Consider the following 14,615-nt stretch of genomic DNA (forward strand, 5'->3'; position numbering starts at 1 on the left):
TACTATTAGTATTATTTATACATTTGACAGCTCTCTTGCTATGAACAGTGCATCTCACTGAATATTTATGATACAACACTAAAGCAGGTAATCATTACTCCCATTGAACACAAATGGAATTGGGTATTATGATGACAAATGACCTCCAGCTAAGCTGCATATGAACCTTGGTTTCATATATTTGAACCACATATTATTGCAAAACAAGAAGCCAACTGTGCTTTTGGTTTAATTTTTATTTATATATTAGATATTATGATATATAAGATTCTATATTTTTTATATATATATTTCACATATATATAAAGTTGATACATTTTAAATAAACCTAGTTTGCCTTGGTTTTACAATAAAACTGCTCCTACCTTTAGCTGAGGAGGCAAGTTCTGTTCAGCAGAGAAAAACAAGTTTTCTTCAACTTTTCATTCAGATTATCAGCAACAAGAGTACAATTTATGAGGGGAAACAAACACATCTGTCAGCCCCTTTTTAGTTTACCGCTAATTGTTATTCAACACTTACATGCAGCTAGAGTCCAGGTATGAGATCTACCATATTTTACATTTTCCCATGCACTAAATGCCTCATAAAAACAGTATGACTCCATGCCACCTATCCTTTGGGTCATTTAATGCAAGAAATGGAGTAACCTGCTAAATTATTTATTTCTCATAGAGTGACAAGGCTATGAAAACCCACAAACCTTGAGCATTTTGGCGCTGGCATTGATATGGGGGTCTATAATTCTACCCTTTCAAGTACCAATGGCCACACTCCTTTTTTACTACAGAGAGCACTCCAGGAGATTATGCAAGAACATAATTTTTTGGGGGGGGAGGGGGGACAGGGTAAACAAGCCTGCTAGATTTATTGATTATGCTACAGAGGGGATGTAGAGCTATAGGGTAATGAAGACAGAAACCACCGAAGTGTAGCCCTGAGTTGGTATTCAAGGATTTATATCATATATCATTTATGGTTCACATCTTTTGCAAAAAGATTCACAATCCAAGATCAGCAAGCAAATTTGCTTCCTTGCAGAAGGGCAGATTTAAATTGCTCAAAAGTCTTTCAAGGCCTCTAACTGCACAGTTTCCAAGGCAGGTCAAAGCAAAAGGACTAAAGAATAAACCTCTTTGGTTATATCAGTAGCAGGTGATGTTTTGCGTGGGGGGGGGGGGGGAGAGACCAGCATATGAAGTGAGGAAATCAGTTGTCTGGCCTATGTGATTTCTGACATTATTAGGGCATCATGGAACTGGCTTATGTGGAAACAACTCTCCTCAACAGTCATGCGTGACATGAATAGGGCCTTTACAACTGTAGCGTTACGTGGGTTAAGACATATGGGTTTGTCTGGAAATTCTGAATCACCCAAAGCAAGTACCATGAATATTCCAAAGCAGGGTAAAAGGTTCATTAAGAGACAACAGAAGAGGAGATGCAATCAGACATATAATGTAACAAATTCAAAGATAGTGTGCTAATGACTACATTGACCTACTTGAGTTATTGAAGCTTACATGACTGATTTTTAGATTGTTTTGCAGAGTTTTTATTTCGTTCCAGGCAGACATTTGTTTTTTCAGGTAGAGAATAAAAGCCATTTAAAGTGTGTATACCTTGTGCCCATACCCCACCAGTCTTCCATAGTGGTGCTACCTCAAAAGAAAGCCTTCATTTATAGGAGAATTCTCAGGTATGAAGAGCGATCTTTTGGCAATCAGTTGGCACGTAACAGTTACATTTAATCTTAGTCATCATGCTGATACTAGACCTGAGTCATACTGGCTAGGTAGGAAATGATGAACAGCTAACAGGAAGTATTTAAGGAAATCTTTCCATACCTGTTTGAAAGGGTTATTCAGTAAGTGGCACAATGGGCATTAAATCAATGTAAGGCATTGGTGTAAAGCCAGTGAATAGGCAATACAGAATTTTACTATCAATACAATACAAATAAAGCATAGTTCTGCATATAAAAATGCAGTGTTCTGTGTGAAAAGTAAAAAAAAAATCAGCCCTTCTATTTGCAGCTAGGGCAGCATCAAACTGAACAGTAATTACGTGTGCCATAGAGATTGCTCCAATTATGACAGAGTTGATGCCTTTCAAAACTGCCCAGTCGACTAATGAATTTAAAAGAGGAAGGCGTATGTTCCCTTTCCAGAACTCTTGTATAACCATTCCAAATTTCTAATCATTTATTGGCTGTAATTGTTGAAAGAAACAAACTTGACCACTGTCACAGAAGCTATGCACACCCTGTGCCCTTAGATGAGAAAATAGCCATTCAGTGCTGTCCAAATTCTTCCTTAGAGGATTTTAGTTAGAACAGTCTGTTTGCTCTGCCAAACAGTGTCTCTGCTGCTGTTTGCTCTGGCATACAGTATTGTAAAAGTAGAGCACTGAATTGTGGGCTGAATTCTCTGTGTTATAAGAGCAATTAAGAAAATGCAGCCTTTATTTTAAAGAAGAGTCAGTATGTGAGCTTGGCAAACTATGGTTTGTAAAGAAAAGAAAAACGATGCACATGTTGATTAAAAGGAATGCTAACTAAAGATGAAATATGTATGAATGAATACTAAAGCTAATCACACGTGATATGGCCCAGCTGTGCACTAAGTCAGGCTTCTCTTTCATGTAAGATAAAGGAAGGCAGGTTTATGTAAACATGTAACAGCAATCTTGGCAGCTCCATGTGGAACCAATTGGATATCTAGGGGCAAAAATGAGGCAAGATGGTGGCAGATCCCATCAGCGATCTTTTCTAGATTGGTCCTCAGTGTTGTAAAAAAAACAGTAAGTGTATTGACTTATGAAGATAGTAAGCAGAAAGTCAAGGGTGAGTTTATTTTTTAAGGCAGCAAGGAAAAAAGAAAAAGAAAATTGCAGAAAGAATATTAAAGTGGCAAGGGAAATATAACTGGGGGAGGGGAAGATCAGAATTGCTTGGAAAGAAGGCTTCCAGAGTGAGAAAGGGATGGAAAGACGATTGAATGGGAACAAACAGGAGGATGAACTAATTGCAGGGGCATACCTCGGGGTTAGAGACGTGGGTGGCGCTGTGGGTTAAACCACACAGCCTAGGACTTGCCAATCAGAAGGTCGGTGGTTCGAATCCCTGCGACAGGATGAGCTCCTATTGCTCGGTCCCTGCTCCTGCCAACCTAGCATTTCGAAAGCACATCAAAGTAAACTAAAACTAAACGACTAAACAACAACAAAGACATTTTTATGATTGTGCTGTTAAATGCCTATCTTGAGTCATGCCTGTTCTTGATCTAATGATCATAAATTGTCATCTCTGATCAAGACCCCTGGCAATAAACTATCAAGAAAGATGAAGTTTGTCTACTTTGAGATCAGCAACTAGGCTGGGTGGTGGTGGAGGAATTGATCATAACTGTATCAGCAGTTCTGGTTTGGTCTCAAAAGCTGCAGCTCCCTTCCCTGGCCTTCCAAGGAGAGGAAGGCAGCTCCCCGATTGCCGTTCCCAAGTCTTTGATTCAAAACTGGCAGTACAGAATGTTTACAGAGTCAGGTGACCGCCCTTTCTTTATATGTGTGACTTGGAAGGTCATCTTGATGACAGCAACATTTGTATTATGGGCTGATTTTTTTAAAGAAACACTCTGATTAAGACTTACTTATTCACATGCAGGAGATACTCAATTTAAGTGCTGAAATATAAGTGGGCCAGACTCCTGGTCTGCGTTTTGTTTTGTTTGATGTGTTGGTGTAGTGCTTATTTCTTTATTTCAGATTTTAGGGAGAAGGAATAAACCATACTGTAATTAGCAGCTGCATCTTAATTGGACTTTTCATTCTATTTTAATTAAGAACAACTAGACCTGGGGCAAACTTCCAATACACACTGTTGCTCATTCACCACCTACTAGATGCCCTCATTTCTCCAATGTAGGACAACACCATGCCCATCCTTACAGGAATGATATTCTGACAAATCTATCTTTCAGAACGCTCAACACCATTGCATTATTCCAGTTTAGTCAAGAGTGATGTATCCAACTCTAAAATAGCCATGCCACTAATTTCATGGGATTGTTTTCTTGCTAGCAGTGGCCTACATAAATAAAAGTAGAGTCATCTACTTTTAATGGAAGTTTCCTGATTCAAACCCTTTTATTATTCCTAAAAACATGACAAATGCATGATTTTTGAATGACAACTTTCTCTGCCATTTTATTTTCCACAGTATCAACAGTATTTGTGTAATCTTTGGGCTGTGAGATGCACTTCTGCCATCTTTCACTGCATTGCTAAAACAATTCCTGGCATACATTTCTATTTCTGACAATTGGCATTGAGATTATACAATGTTTAAGGGAACATCCAGTGAGAACTATCAAAGGCTGAAATTATAGAATAGTCATCTCTATTCTGGAGTGCCACACAGGTCTATTCTGTCCTTCAAGCTTTTCAACATACATGCCATTTATTTATTTTTAAGTATCTGTATAAAACAGCCGGGAGATATTGTCCAGAGTTTTGGAGTAGGTTGTCATCAGACCTCTCATCTCTGTTTTCTTCTTGCCATCTCTCCTTCATCTCTCCTGAAACAGACTTGGCAGTTTTGTATTTGAATGATTACCTAAGTATGGTAATGGGAGTGAATAACCTGACATAATTAAGGCAAGACAGAGTTCCTCACGGTGGGTGGTCCTAGAACAACACGCAAAAGCAGAAATGCCAGTTCTGGATGGTTCACATTCCTCCTCCTGAAATAGCAGGACTGCAGTTTGTGGGCGCTCCTGGTTCTGTGTCTCCTGGATTTTCCGGCCGATTCTGTATCCCAAAGCATGTTTGGCAAGCTTTGGCTCAACACCAGCTGTGCTCCTTCTTACAACAACAATAACTTGGCCATGACTGTTGGCCTCTTTACTTTTATAACTAGACTTCTGTAATGTGAAATATGTAGGACTGAGGAGAACTTGGAGACTTCTGCTGGAGCTGAATGTAGCAGGAGCATATAAGACAACTACTACTAGAGCTAGATGCTGCTCACCTCTTACCTTTACATCACTATGCAACCTGAGAGAGCAAGTTCCTCCATGCTCCTTGCCATTCATTGATTTTGGTAATGAGATTTTGCTTTGGGTGCCGCCTCTGCTGCATATCAATATGTCTTCAGCAGCCAACAGAGCTGCTTCTTTTATTAGCGATGGTCCAGAGACATGCTACATCAAAGTGAATCGGTCAATTCGGCATGCTTATTTCAGACAGGCTTTCATGGAATCATGGAGTTGGAAGGGACCACAAGGGTCTTCTAGTCCAACCCCCTGAAGTGCAAGAATCTTATGTCCAACTTGAGGCTTGAACCCACAACCCTGAGATTAAGAATCTCCTGCCGTACTGACTGAAGGTGCCAGAATTGCAGTTCGTGCCATTCATTTTTTGTTTATCTCTCATTAGGATTTATTTATTGTTTGCATTTTGTTTTACTAAACTCCACTCTTATGAGAATTTTAAAACTGAAAAAAAGTTTTATTTTTTTGATATAAATAAATAATGTGAACATATACAGTGCGCCCCACTATGAACACAAAAATAGTTTGAAATCACAGTGAGGTTGATCACTAGTTACATTTTTTAAAAGGTAAAATGGGGCATTTTTATATTTTCTTTTTCAAAAACAGATTGAGTACATGACTAGAAGGATGTGATCATTAAGAACTATTGGCTACAACATTTAACTTGGCTTGATTTAATGAGATTACTTAATTTATTGGGCACAATGGCACTCGCTTCAATGTAAGCATTGTACACAGAATAATGTGAGAATAGATCTCAACTATGGGTGTAAAAAGGTAAAGGTAAAGGTACCCCTGCCCGTACGGGCCAGTCTTGACAGACTCTAGGGTTGTGCGCCCATCTCACTTAAGAGGCCGGGGGCCAGCGCTGTCCGGAGACACTTCCGGGTCACGTAGCCAGCGTGACATCGCTGCTCTGGCGAGCCAGAGCCGCACACGGAAACGCTGTTTACCTTCCCGCTAGTAAGCGGTCCCTATTTATCTACTTGCACCCGGGGGTACTTTCGAACTGCTAGGTTGGCAGGCGCTGGGACCGAACAACGGGAGCGCACCCCGACCGACCTTTCGAACCGCCGACCTTTCGATTGGCAAGCCCTAGGCGCTGAGGCTTTTACCCACAGCGCCACCCGTGTCCCTTTTCAACTATGGGTGTATTTTGTTTCAAACACATATGCCTGATCATTTTCTTCAATGTTGGGCAGAAGGAACTTCCTAGTTTAATATAGGCTATGGAGTAGCCCATTCCTGTCCAGGGTCCTAGCATGCAGAATACTTCCACAAAGAGCAATAATAGCTTGTGCACTCAGTAGAGGTGATGTAGATGAAAGAACGAATCTGTCGCCGTGTGGGGATACAGTCTTGCATTTCCATATTTGTGTGCTGATCTTTACAACAAGGGAAGAGATGGACAACACTATATGATTGAGCTATATTCCAGTAAACTGTATCAGGGATATTATATACAGTACATTAACCTATTCATGTTGAATACAATAGCAGATTTGGATATGTTATTTATTTTGCATCACAGGGTGTGGGGGGCACTTCTTTTTCCTCTTGTTTCTTATTTCATTGTAATTTAAACACTGAGCTGTTGTACTGAACTTTGCACACGTACTTCAGTATTTAGCTGCTGCTTTCTTACCAGATGATTTAGGACCTTAATTCAGACGGTCCTTTATGCCTTCTTAACCCTAAGATCAGAATGCAGTAAAGTGATAATACCTGAGACGGCCCTTGACAACTGCTTAGAGACTTCAGTTGGTACTCAATGTGTTGGTGCACATAGGGTGTGGTATAGAGGTTAGAATGTTGGACTAGTAGCAGAGAAGCCCAAGCTCCAATCCACATTCAGCTGTGAAGGTCACAAGTCTAACCTACATCACAGGCTTGTTGTAAGGACACAGTGGGGTAGAACAACATTCCCTGCCCTCAGCTCCTTGGAATGACGGGATTAAAATGTCATAGATAAATATATTTGTTATGCTTCCTGGCTTGCCTAGGTTATGTTCTAGCAACATCCACGTGCTCTAGCAACATCCAGATATTAAAGGTCTGTGTCAAACCTTCCTTTTTAGCGTTTCCAGCTGAGTTACTTGTGCGGAAAGGGGGCAGCCTGAGGAAAAGGTGGGGTTGGTGGCATGGAGACCTCTCCTGGGTCATGTGCCTGCTGGCGACATCAGCAGCAGGAATATGGCAGAAACCCAATTTGGAATAGGGCTTAGCCAAAAATAATCATTTTAACTTATCCAGTAGACACTCTCTCCTCCTCCATTTTTTTTTTTTTTAATGCAGCCCAATTCCAAATTGGAGTGCATTTCAAGCTGCTTCAAGCATGCATCTATGTTCTAGGTCAGTGTTTCCTAAACTTGGTTTTCCAGCTAATTTTGGACTACAACCCCCATCATCCCTAGCTAGCAATACCAGTGATCAGGGATGATGGGAATTGTAGTCCAAAAACAGCTGGAGACTCAACTGTCTTCTTCCTACATGCACCAAAGCTTTAGTTTGAACACCTTTTCAAGGTGCTCGAATGCCATTTTTGTTTGGCAGTAAAGGGACGCGCCATTCTTAAGGAAATCAGCCCTGAGTGCTTAGTCATGCTGGCCACATGACCCGGAAGCTGTATGCCGGCTCCCTCGGCCAATAAAGCGAGATGAGCGCCGCAACCCCAGAGTCGGCCACGACTGGACCTAATGGTCAGGGGTCCCTTTACCTTTAATCTAGTGAGTGTGGCTTAGGGTGATTTTGGTGATACATTTGAAATAATGTTTTTTTAAAAATATTTTACTGTGTGTGTGTGTGTGTATATATACACGTACACACACACCAACCCTGAAGGTGTAAGGCAGGGTCAGTTGTAACACTTAGACCCAGATTTTTTTGTATGGAGACCTACAAATTTATTTGGAATGCGTTATAAGGTTATATAGCTGAGTAAACTCTCTCAGGTTTAAATATATGTTGCAGGTGGGGCTGGGAAGGGCATAGCAAACCAAACCAAACCAAACCAAAACAAAACAAAACAAAACAAAACAAAACAAAACAAAACAACAAAGCATTTATTCAAGCAATGTATGCATCAATCAGAGAAGGAAATGTATCCAGCTCCCAGTTAATATCTGTGTTACTCAAAACTTAATTACTTCACAGCATGTAGTGACATCAAAAGGAATGCCGTATGTTGGGAAATAGAGGGAGATGTCAACATCTTGCTTATGTTTTCTTTCACACAGCCACATGTGAAATACAGGAATGTAGGCAATGGCAGAGGGGAAGGCAGAGAAATGAAGGAGGAGACAGCTTGCATGGGAATATAAGGAAGCAGAAGCATGAGCGAAATCACATCAAAGCCAGCATTGCTTTCAATGGGATTAGATAGCCACAGAAAACATTTTCAGCTCAACTGAACATTATATTCTTACATTACTATAGCTTTATGTTCTGATTCCCCCCCCCCCTTTGCATCTTCATCATCTGCTTAGAAATAATAACAGGAACTGGTGATTGCATTTTCTCTTCCACCTGCCATTCCACATACCATGTTCCTTCCCACCTGTCCCTTCTCTTTCTTTCAAAGGGATACCAAACAAGACTGGGGATGTTTGACAGGTCCATTGTTGCCCAGAGTACGGGCCATTATTTTCTTCTACCCTTTTATCATCTTTAGTCATTCCAGCCAAACAGATTCTGCAGATTGTTTTGTAAACTTGCAAAACCTGCAGAGACCATAATGAAACAGAACAACAGCAAAACGAATGTTTTGGACAGCAATGGTTCAGCCGTAACACCTCCAGAATGAAGCAGGGAGAGAATTTTCCCTCTTCCTTTTGCACCATTTCTTCCTTCCTCTGAGCTGTTCCAGGAAATCTGCAGGAGAGGACGGGGGTGGGGGTGGGGGGAGCAACTGGAAAGCCAGATGGCAGCCTTGAGGAAGCTATATTCAGTCTGCAAGCTGCCAGTTACTGGCACCTATAATAGCACAGATAATATACTTTCTGATCTGCTGTGAGGTGAAACTGGCATTGGCGCCCATCAGTGAGCTGTCTGCTGCACTAAAATCGACAGGAAAGTCCTTGTGGATGGGGGAGCACTGTATGTGCACTGAATCTTTCATTCCTGCAAGGGATTTATTGGATTGGACTGATAGGGACTTAGGGAACAGAGAAGGCATCTTTGAGACCCTGCTACCACTCACCTAGCTTTCTGCACCATAAAAAGATATTCATGTGTTCAGAGCCATCACAATCTCCTTCTCCACTAGAAACACCTGCACAACAGCCATAGCCAGCTGTGGCTTCCCTGCTCATCATCTGTGGTTAAAACTCTAGGGCACCTTAACTTTCATCCAATTGACTTTAAAAAAACAACACTCATGGTTTTGGGGGTGTATTCTATACTCTTAGGCAACTTTCCATTGTATGGCAGGGTAGAATGCACACTTTCTGCAGTGTCAGAATACGCAAGCCCCAGAGCCAGAAAACACTTGTTCAGAGGAGGTAAAATTTGTCTGTGCAGTAAATATTTGCAGTTTTCCCATTGAAACCAAAGGGTCCTGAGAAGCACATGGTTACTTGGGAATGACAGAGCCAATACAAGAGGTTGCAAGGCAGCTGTTGGGCAATTCAGTAGACTAGAAAGAGGAGACATGAAGTATATGACACATCGTGGACCTGATGGTGACTATGAATAGCTCACTGGTTTCCCAGGAAGTAGGATTGGGCTGTCTGACACACATTTACTCATACATCTTTTGCAGATGCAATTTATATTGAGTCAACCATAATGATTTGATTATCCAATTAGGATGTCACTTTATTGTCCATCACATGCCTGTTCAATTTGACTTGAGAATTGAGTTCATATTGACTGACATTGAGTTCATATTGACTGACATCTGCAAACCTGTTCCTGTTGTGTTTCCACTTCAGTAGCTTTGTACTTAGATGCTTCAGGAGCAACAGTAAGTTCTATTTTGGGCGGGAACGCTGTGCTATGTGTGATACAGCTGAAAATCACAAGCCTGGAAGATCAGAGAATGCACCTTGTGTTGACTTACCTTGCTGGCTTCCTCTGTAATAATTTTTACATTGACTTCTGTTGGGAGACTTCAGTATAGTTGCTGTCTTTCATAATGGCTGTCCTTATGGATGCAAAGTACATGCAAAGTAGCAGAAAGTGGTACAGTTACCGTAACTGCAACTCAGTTCAAACAATTCCAATTATGTGCCCCAAGATATACCACAGAGAGGCAAAGCCAGACTTATTAAAAATGTGATTCTGGCCTTAGACAAGAGCTCTATTTTCCTTTTCTCAGACACTCACACTACTCTAAATAATAATAGTCAATTTACGCCAGTGGTGGCCCATGCAGTGCTCTCCAAGTATTGTTGGATATGGAATATAGATCTTATTATCTTTGACCACTGGCCTTCGCTGATCTGCACCATGTTTTTCACAATGCTGTCTTTCTAAGTTACAGTACCTGATATTTTCCCTTTGAAACAGAGCGTGCAAGTCAGGAAATAGTTTGCTCCAACCACGTTTTATTGTATTTTGTCTGGACGTTAACAGAGAAGCCCTTCTCCTTTGTGTACTTCAGGAGCTTTTTACAGTGAGGCCTTTCTAAAGCTCTTTGGTTTGTGCTGACTTATAATCTCTTGTAGCGTTTACTGAAAGTCTTCTAGGAATTAAAGCAATCTCCCTCTCCCGCGGCCCCTGTGCCAGACTATCATGAGCTGATGATCCACTGGGTTTCTCACCCTCTGTCCATCCACACAGACAGATCTACCTGTGTGGTTTTCTGTGCTTGAAAATATATCCAAACTAAAGTGACTGGTTAGAGACTGATTAACCTGCCGGGTCACAATATATAACTAGGTAATCTGTATTCTTTGGCAAGATCTGTACTTAAGCAGTGAACCCTACATAAATGGCTTGCTTCTGTTTCAGCAAAATTCCTCTACTGCAGGACTGGGAGCTGAGAGACTGCCTCATTAGGAAGTCAGTGAGAAATGAGAAGTTCCTCCCCCACCCATGGCAGCATTTGAATTTACCCTGATTAGTGGAATTGCCAAAGTATACATAATCTTTGCTGGGTCACCTCCAGGGTCTAACCTCATGTTTCTTTCCCATCAGCTACTCCCCTCCCTTCCTTTCCTGCCATGTAACTTACTCACTGGGCAGCATTGTTTAACTTAGGAATTCCTACTTATATCCACACCCCTCGCTCCTGCTCCCCTCCCCCTTTTTATATCCCAGCTAAATTCCTCCCGCATGTCCCCTCGGGAACACGTAGCCCTGCTTAGTGCCCACCTCCACTTCTCATCCACATTATTAAAACGGCTCCAACCGTTGGTGTTTCTTCGCACACACAGACGCCCTTGCAGGAGGACAGAGAGCACTGACTCTGGGACCCTCTCACCCTTAAGTTGATGGGACCATAGGCAGAAAATTCAGCTGCTTAGGTGCCTAAGCACAAAAACCGGGTGGGGAAATGCAGCACAACCGGTAAGTGATGTACTGCATATCTAACTGAGGGGTGCCACGGATAGAGGAGGAAAGAACAATTAATTGCATTTAAAATAGGCTTTGCTGCCCTCTGTGTCTTCCTTTTCTCTTCTGACAGTTATATATGTAAGAACAGGTATCTGAGACAAATGCTAAGGCAACGTTTTGTTGTACTGTTGGGGGAAAAGACACAAACCCGAAATTTTGGAGCTTTGCTTGCCATCTGTGCTAGCAAAGATTTAAGTCGTGCTTTTATGCATTTTATATGCACGACTGTGAGATGAAAGTGGGTGACATTATTAGGCCGTGTATGTTCATGTTTAAGCTGTCTTTCTTTCCTTACAGGCAATACCAACTTTTCTGTTATTTGTGCTGTTTTCTTGGGTTTCTGGCATCCGCTACTGCTCAACAGCAGACAAGTAAGGGTCTATTTTATTACACGTAGTAAAGATGTTGGCAGTGAAAACAGTTCTACCGTACTCAGAGCCTTCTCCTGCAATCCTATACATATTTATACAAGAGCAAGTACCACTGAACTCGGTGGGGATTACTTTTGAGTAGACATATATAGGAGTGCACTGTAACAATTTGAGCAATGGGATTAGATTCTTATGTGTGCGTGATAAATGTGGGTATGTAAATGAGAAAGAAAGGAAAGGCAGCTTGAATTTTTGGAAAACAGTGCCTTTTGATATCTGGCATTTAAACCTATCTCTTACATTTAACATTTTAAAAAATGCAACGTAAAGGAAATAGAGCGAACATTATTATATTCTTAAAATTACACATTTATAAATTAGCATGGTGGTGAATTTTATTGGATCCACATTTTCTGAATGTGAATTGGATTGCGTTGTACAGAATAACTTGAGGAAGAGTTCTGTATAGCCCAAAAGCAGGAGCACTCATACAATGCAGAGTCAATAAAAAATGCAACCTCAGTAAAACAGGCACACTTAAGCCTCTTAATAATGACAAAGAATCTTGTGACTCCTCAAAGATTAACAAATTTTATTATGATGTAAGTGGCTAACAAACATTTCCCTTTGTAAATTTCATTCCTTGGGACCAACATATCTCCAGCTGTCTATTAAGAAGACCTGTTGGACATGGACAATAAATACTAATTAGCAAAATGAAATCCCTAAAAGAATAGCAAGCTCAGCTCTTGGGGAAGAAGAGGCAACAGATTTTGCATGTTCCATTTTCTAGGCTTGGAAAATGGAAATCTACATCTAAGTGCCAGTTCTTGAAATAGACCAGACGCTCTCTGTATTCTGGAAAGGTGTCTCTTTTCAAACTGTGTAAGCCTTTCTTCCAGCCTCCAGTGACATTTTCCATCTTGGCTTGAAATATTGCATAGGTAGAATCCCTAAAGCTACCTTAAACCAATGTTTAAGTTTCCTTTTTGGTTCTTTAGGGAGGGGTTTAGGGTGTCGCATGAATGGGCTGGGATGTGTGTTCACAGAGAGGGGGTGTTTCAAACAGTGAAATGGCTACTTGTTCATGCAAGAGGCTTTTAAAAAAAGTTCTTCTTCAGAACTCCCTCCCAGCTCTTGCTCTCACCTTACAGGGCTTGTTGTGTGATCAAACATGGGAGAGGAAAGAGTGGGAACATCTGAAATATCAAAGAGGAAGGGAAGGAAGCCAAGAGCTTGGATTCCCAACTGCTGGTTTTGCTGGAGCAGAGTTGGCACTGGCTTTCTTTGAATTATATATAGGTGTTGACTTAGCTAACTAGCTAGCTACAACTTTTTCATGGTTGTCCAAACCACAAATAGCTCTGCACTGTAGAACTCTTTATATTACAAACCCATGTCAGAGAAGGCAGAGGCTCTTCAGAAATGGCAGGGAAGGGAAGGGGTGTCCTCTACTGCTCTCTGTTTTATACATTTCCCAAGAAATCTAATACAATTAATCTGGCCATTGTGGATGTGATGACAGTCTCAGACAGTCTCACCATTAGCTTCAATTGCTCCAGTTTGGCCCTTTTTTCCTCCTGTGACTTTTCATTAATTATGTTTCCTCTGGAGCCTTTTGCACCCCAACCCTAAATAAAATAATATTGGAAGTAAATACTATTAATTTCTATGAAGTTAACATCCAAGGATATGACTCAACGTCCGAGGCTATTCAACAGCATGAAGGTTGGTTTTTGGGTTTTGTAAGCTAATGGGTTTTTATTGTTGTTTTGGAATGTAAGCTGCAGTGGGACCATCACAGGAAGGTTAGGCTGATAAACTGATAAATTAAATAATGGACATAGATGCCTGTGTCTGGTGTTTCTTGCAGGATTTCCACTTACATTCAATTCCAACACAAAGACTGACCTCTGCCCACCAACTAGGTTTCGCCAAGATGATCTACCAGGCAAGTATACACTAACGATGTCTTTCAAATAAATTGTTTCAGACCTCCTTTTTGAAAACTGCATCCTTGCAGACGAAGCTATCTGTCTATTATCTTGCTTCCTTGTGTCAATCGTCATGTCCAAGATTTCTCACCACATTATTAAAAACAAGCTACATAAAAACCAAACGTTTTAATTTAATTTAAAACAGTTTTTTTAAAAAATGAGTTAAAACAGCAGGGGAGTGCATATCAAAAGAGAGACCAAAGGGAAAACTCAGGCTAGGTTTTCAAGCTACATGATTGCTCAATGGAAGATTTTTTAAATGTGCATATTTGTTCCTTTAGGATATGACCTGATTTCACAGTTCCAACTTGATAAAGCTGCTTCCAGAGGCATCATCCAGCGTGTGGTGGGCTCCACAGCTTTACAAGTGGCTTACAAGTTAAGCACAAATGTAGACTTCAGGATCCCAACTAGGTAATCTATACTGTTGCTTCATTTCTTTTTAAATCTATGTTTAAATGCACAACTCTCCATTTACTTAGCGGGGCAAACTACCTTGCAAGATTTAAATTGTGCCCTCCATCCCACGAATTAATTCCCTCTTTTGCTTCTGGGTGAAGCCACCCAATTTTATTGTGTACACCAGCTGTTTGCATTGTGATGCATGCAAATAGCATCTGAATTCAGAGTGAAGT

The 14,615-nt window shown here is 40.9% G+C and overlaps 1 protein-coding gene across 2 annotated transcripts in view; it reads left to right on the plus strand.

Annotated features, from left to right (window-relative positions):
- COL9A1 (collagen type IX alpha 1 chain) overlaps window positions 1-14,615 on the plus strand; it is an 89,436-nt gene that overhangs the window by 15,885 nt on the left and 58,936 nt on the right. The window contains exons 1-4 of one of the 2 annotated variants that reach the window (XM_028722687.2): window positions 11,437-11,564; window positions 11,910-11,983; window positions 13,857-13,934; window positions 14,262-14,394. In XM_028722687.2, coding sequence (XP_028578520.2) covers window positions 11,551-11,564; window positions 11,910-11,983; window positions 13,857-13,934; window positions 14,262-14,394 — 299 coding nt within the window. In that variant the 5' untranslated portion in view covers window positions 11,437-11,550. Of the gene's footprint in view, window positions 1-11,436; window positions 11,565-11,909; window positions 11,984-13,856; window positions 13,935-14,261; window positions 14,395-14,615 lie in introns of those variants that run through there. The other variant, XM_028722686.2, reaches the window with a different exon arrangement.

Source organism: Podarcis muralis, chromosome 3, assembly GCF_964188315.1.
Source record: "Podarcis muralis chromosome 3, rPodMur119.hap1.1, whole genome shotgun sequence".
NCBI lineage: Eukaryota > Metazoa > Chordata > Lepidosauria > Squamata > Lacertidae > Podarcis > Podarcis muralis.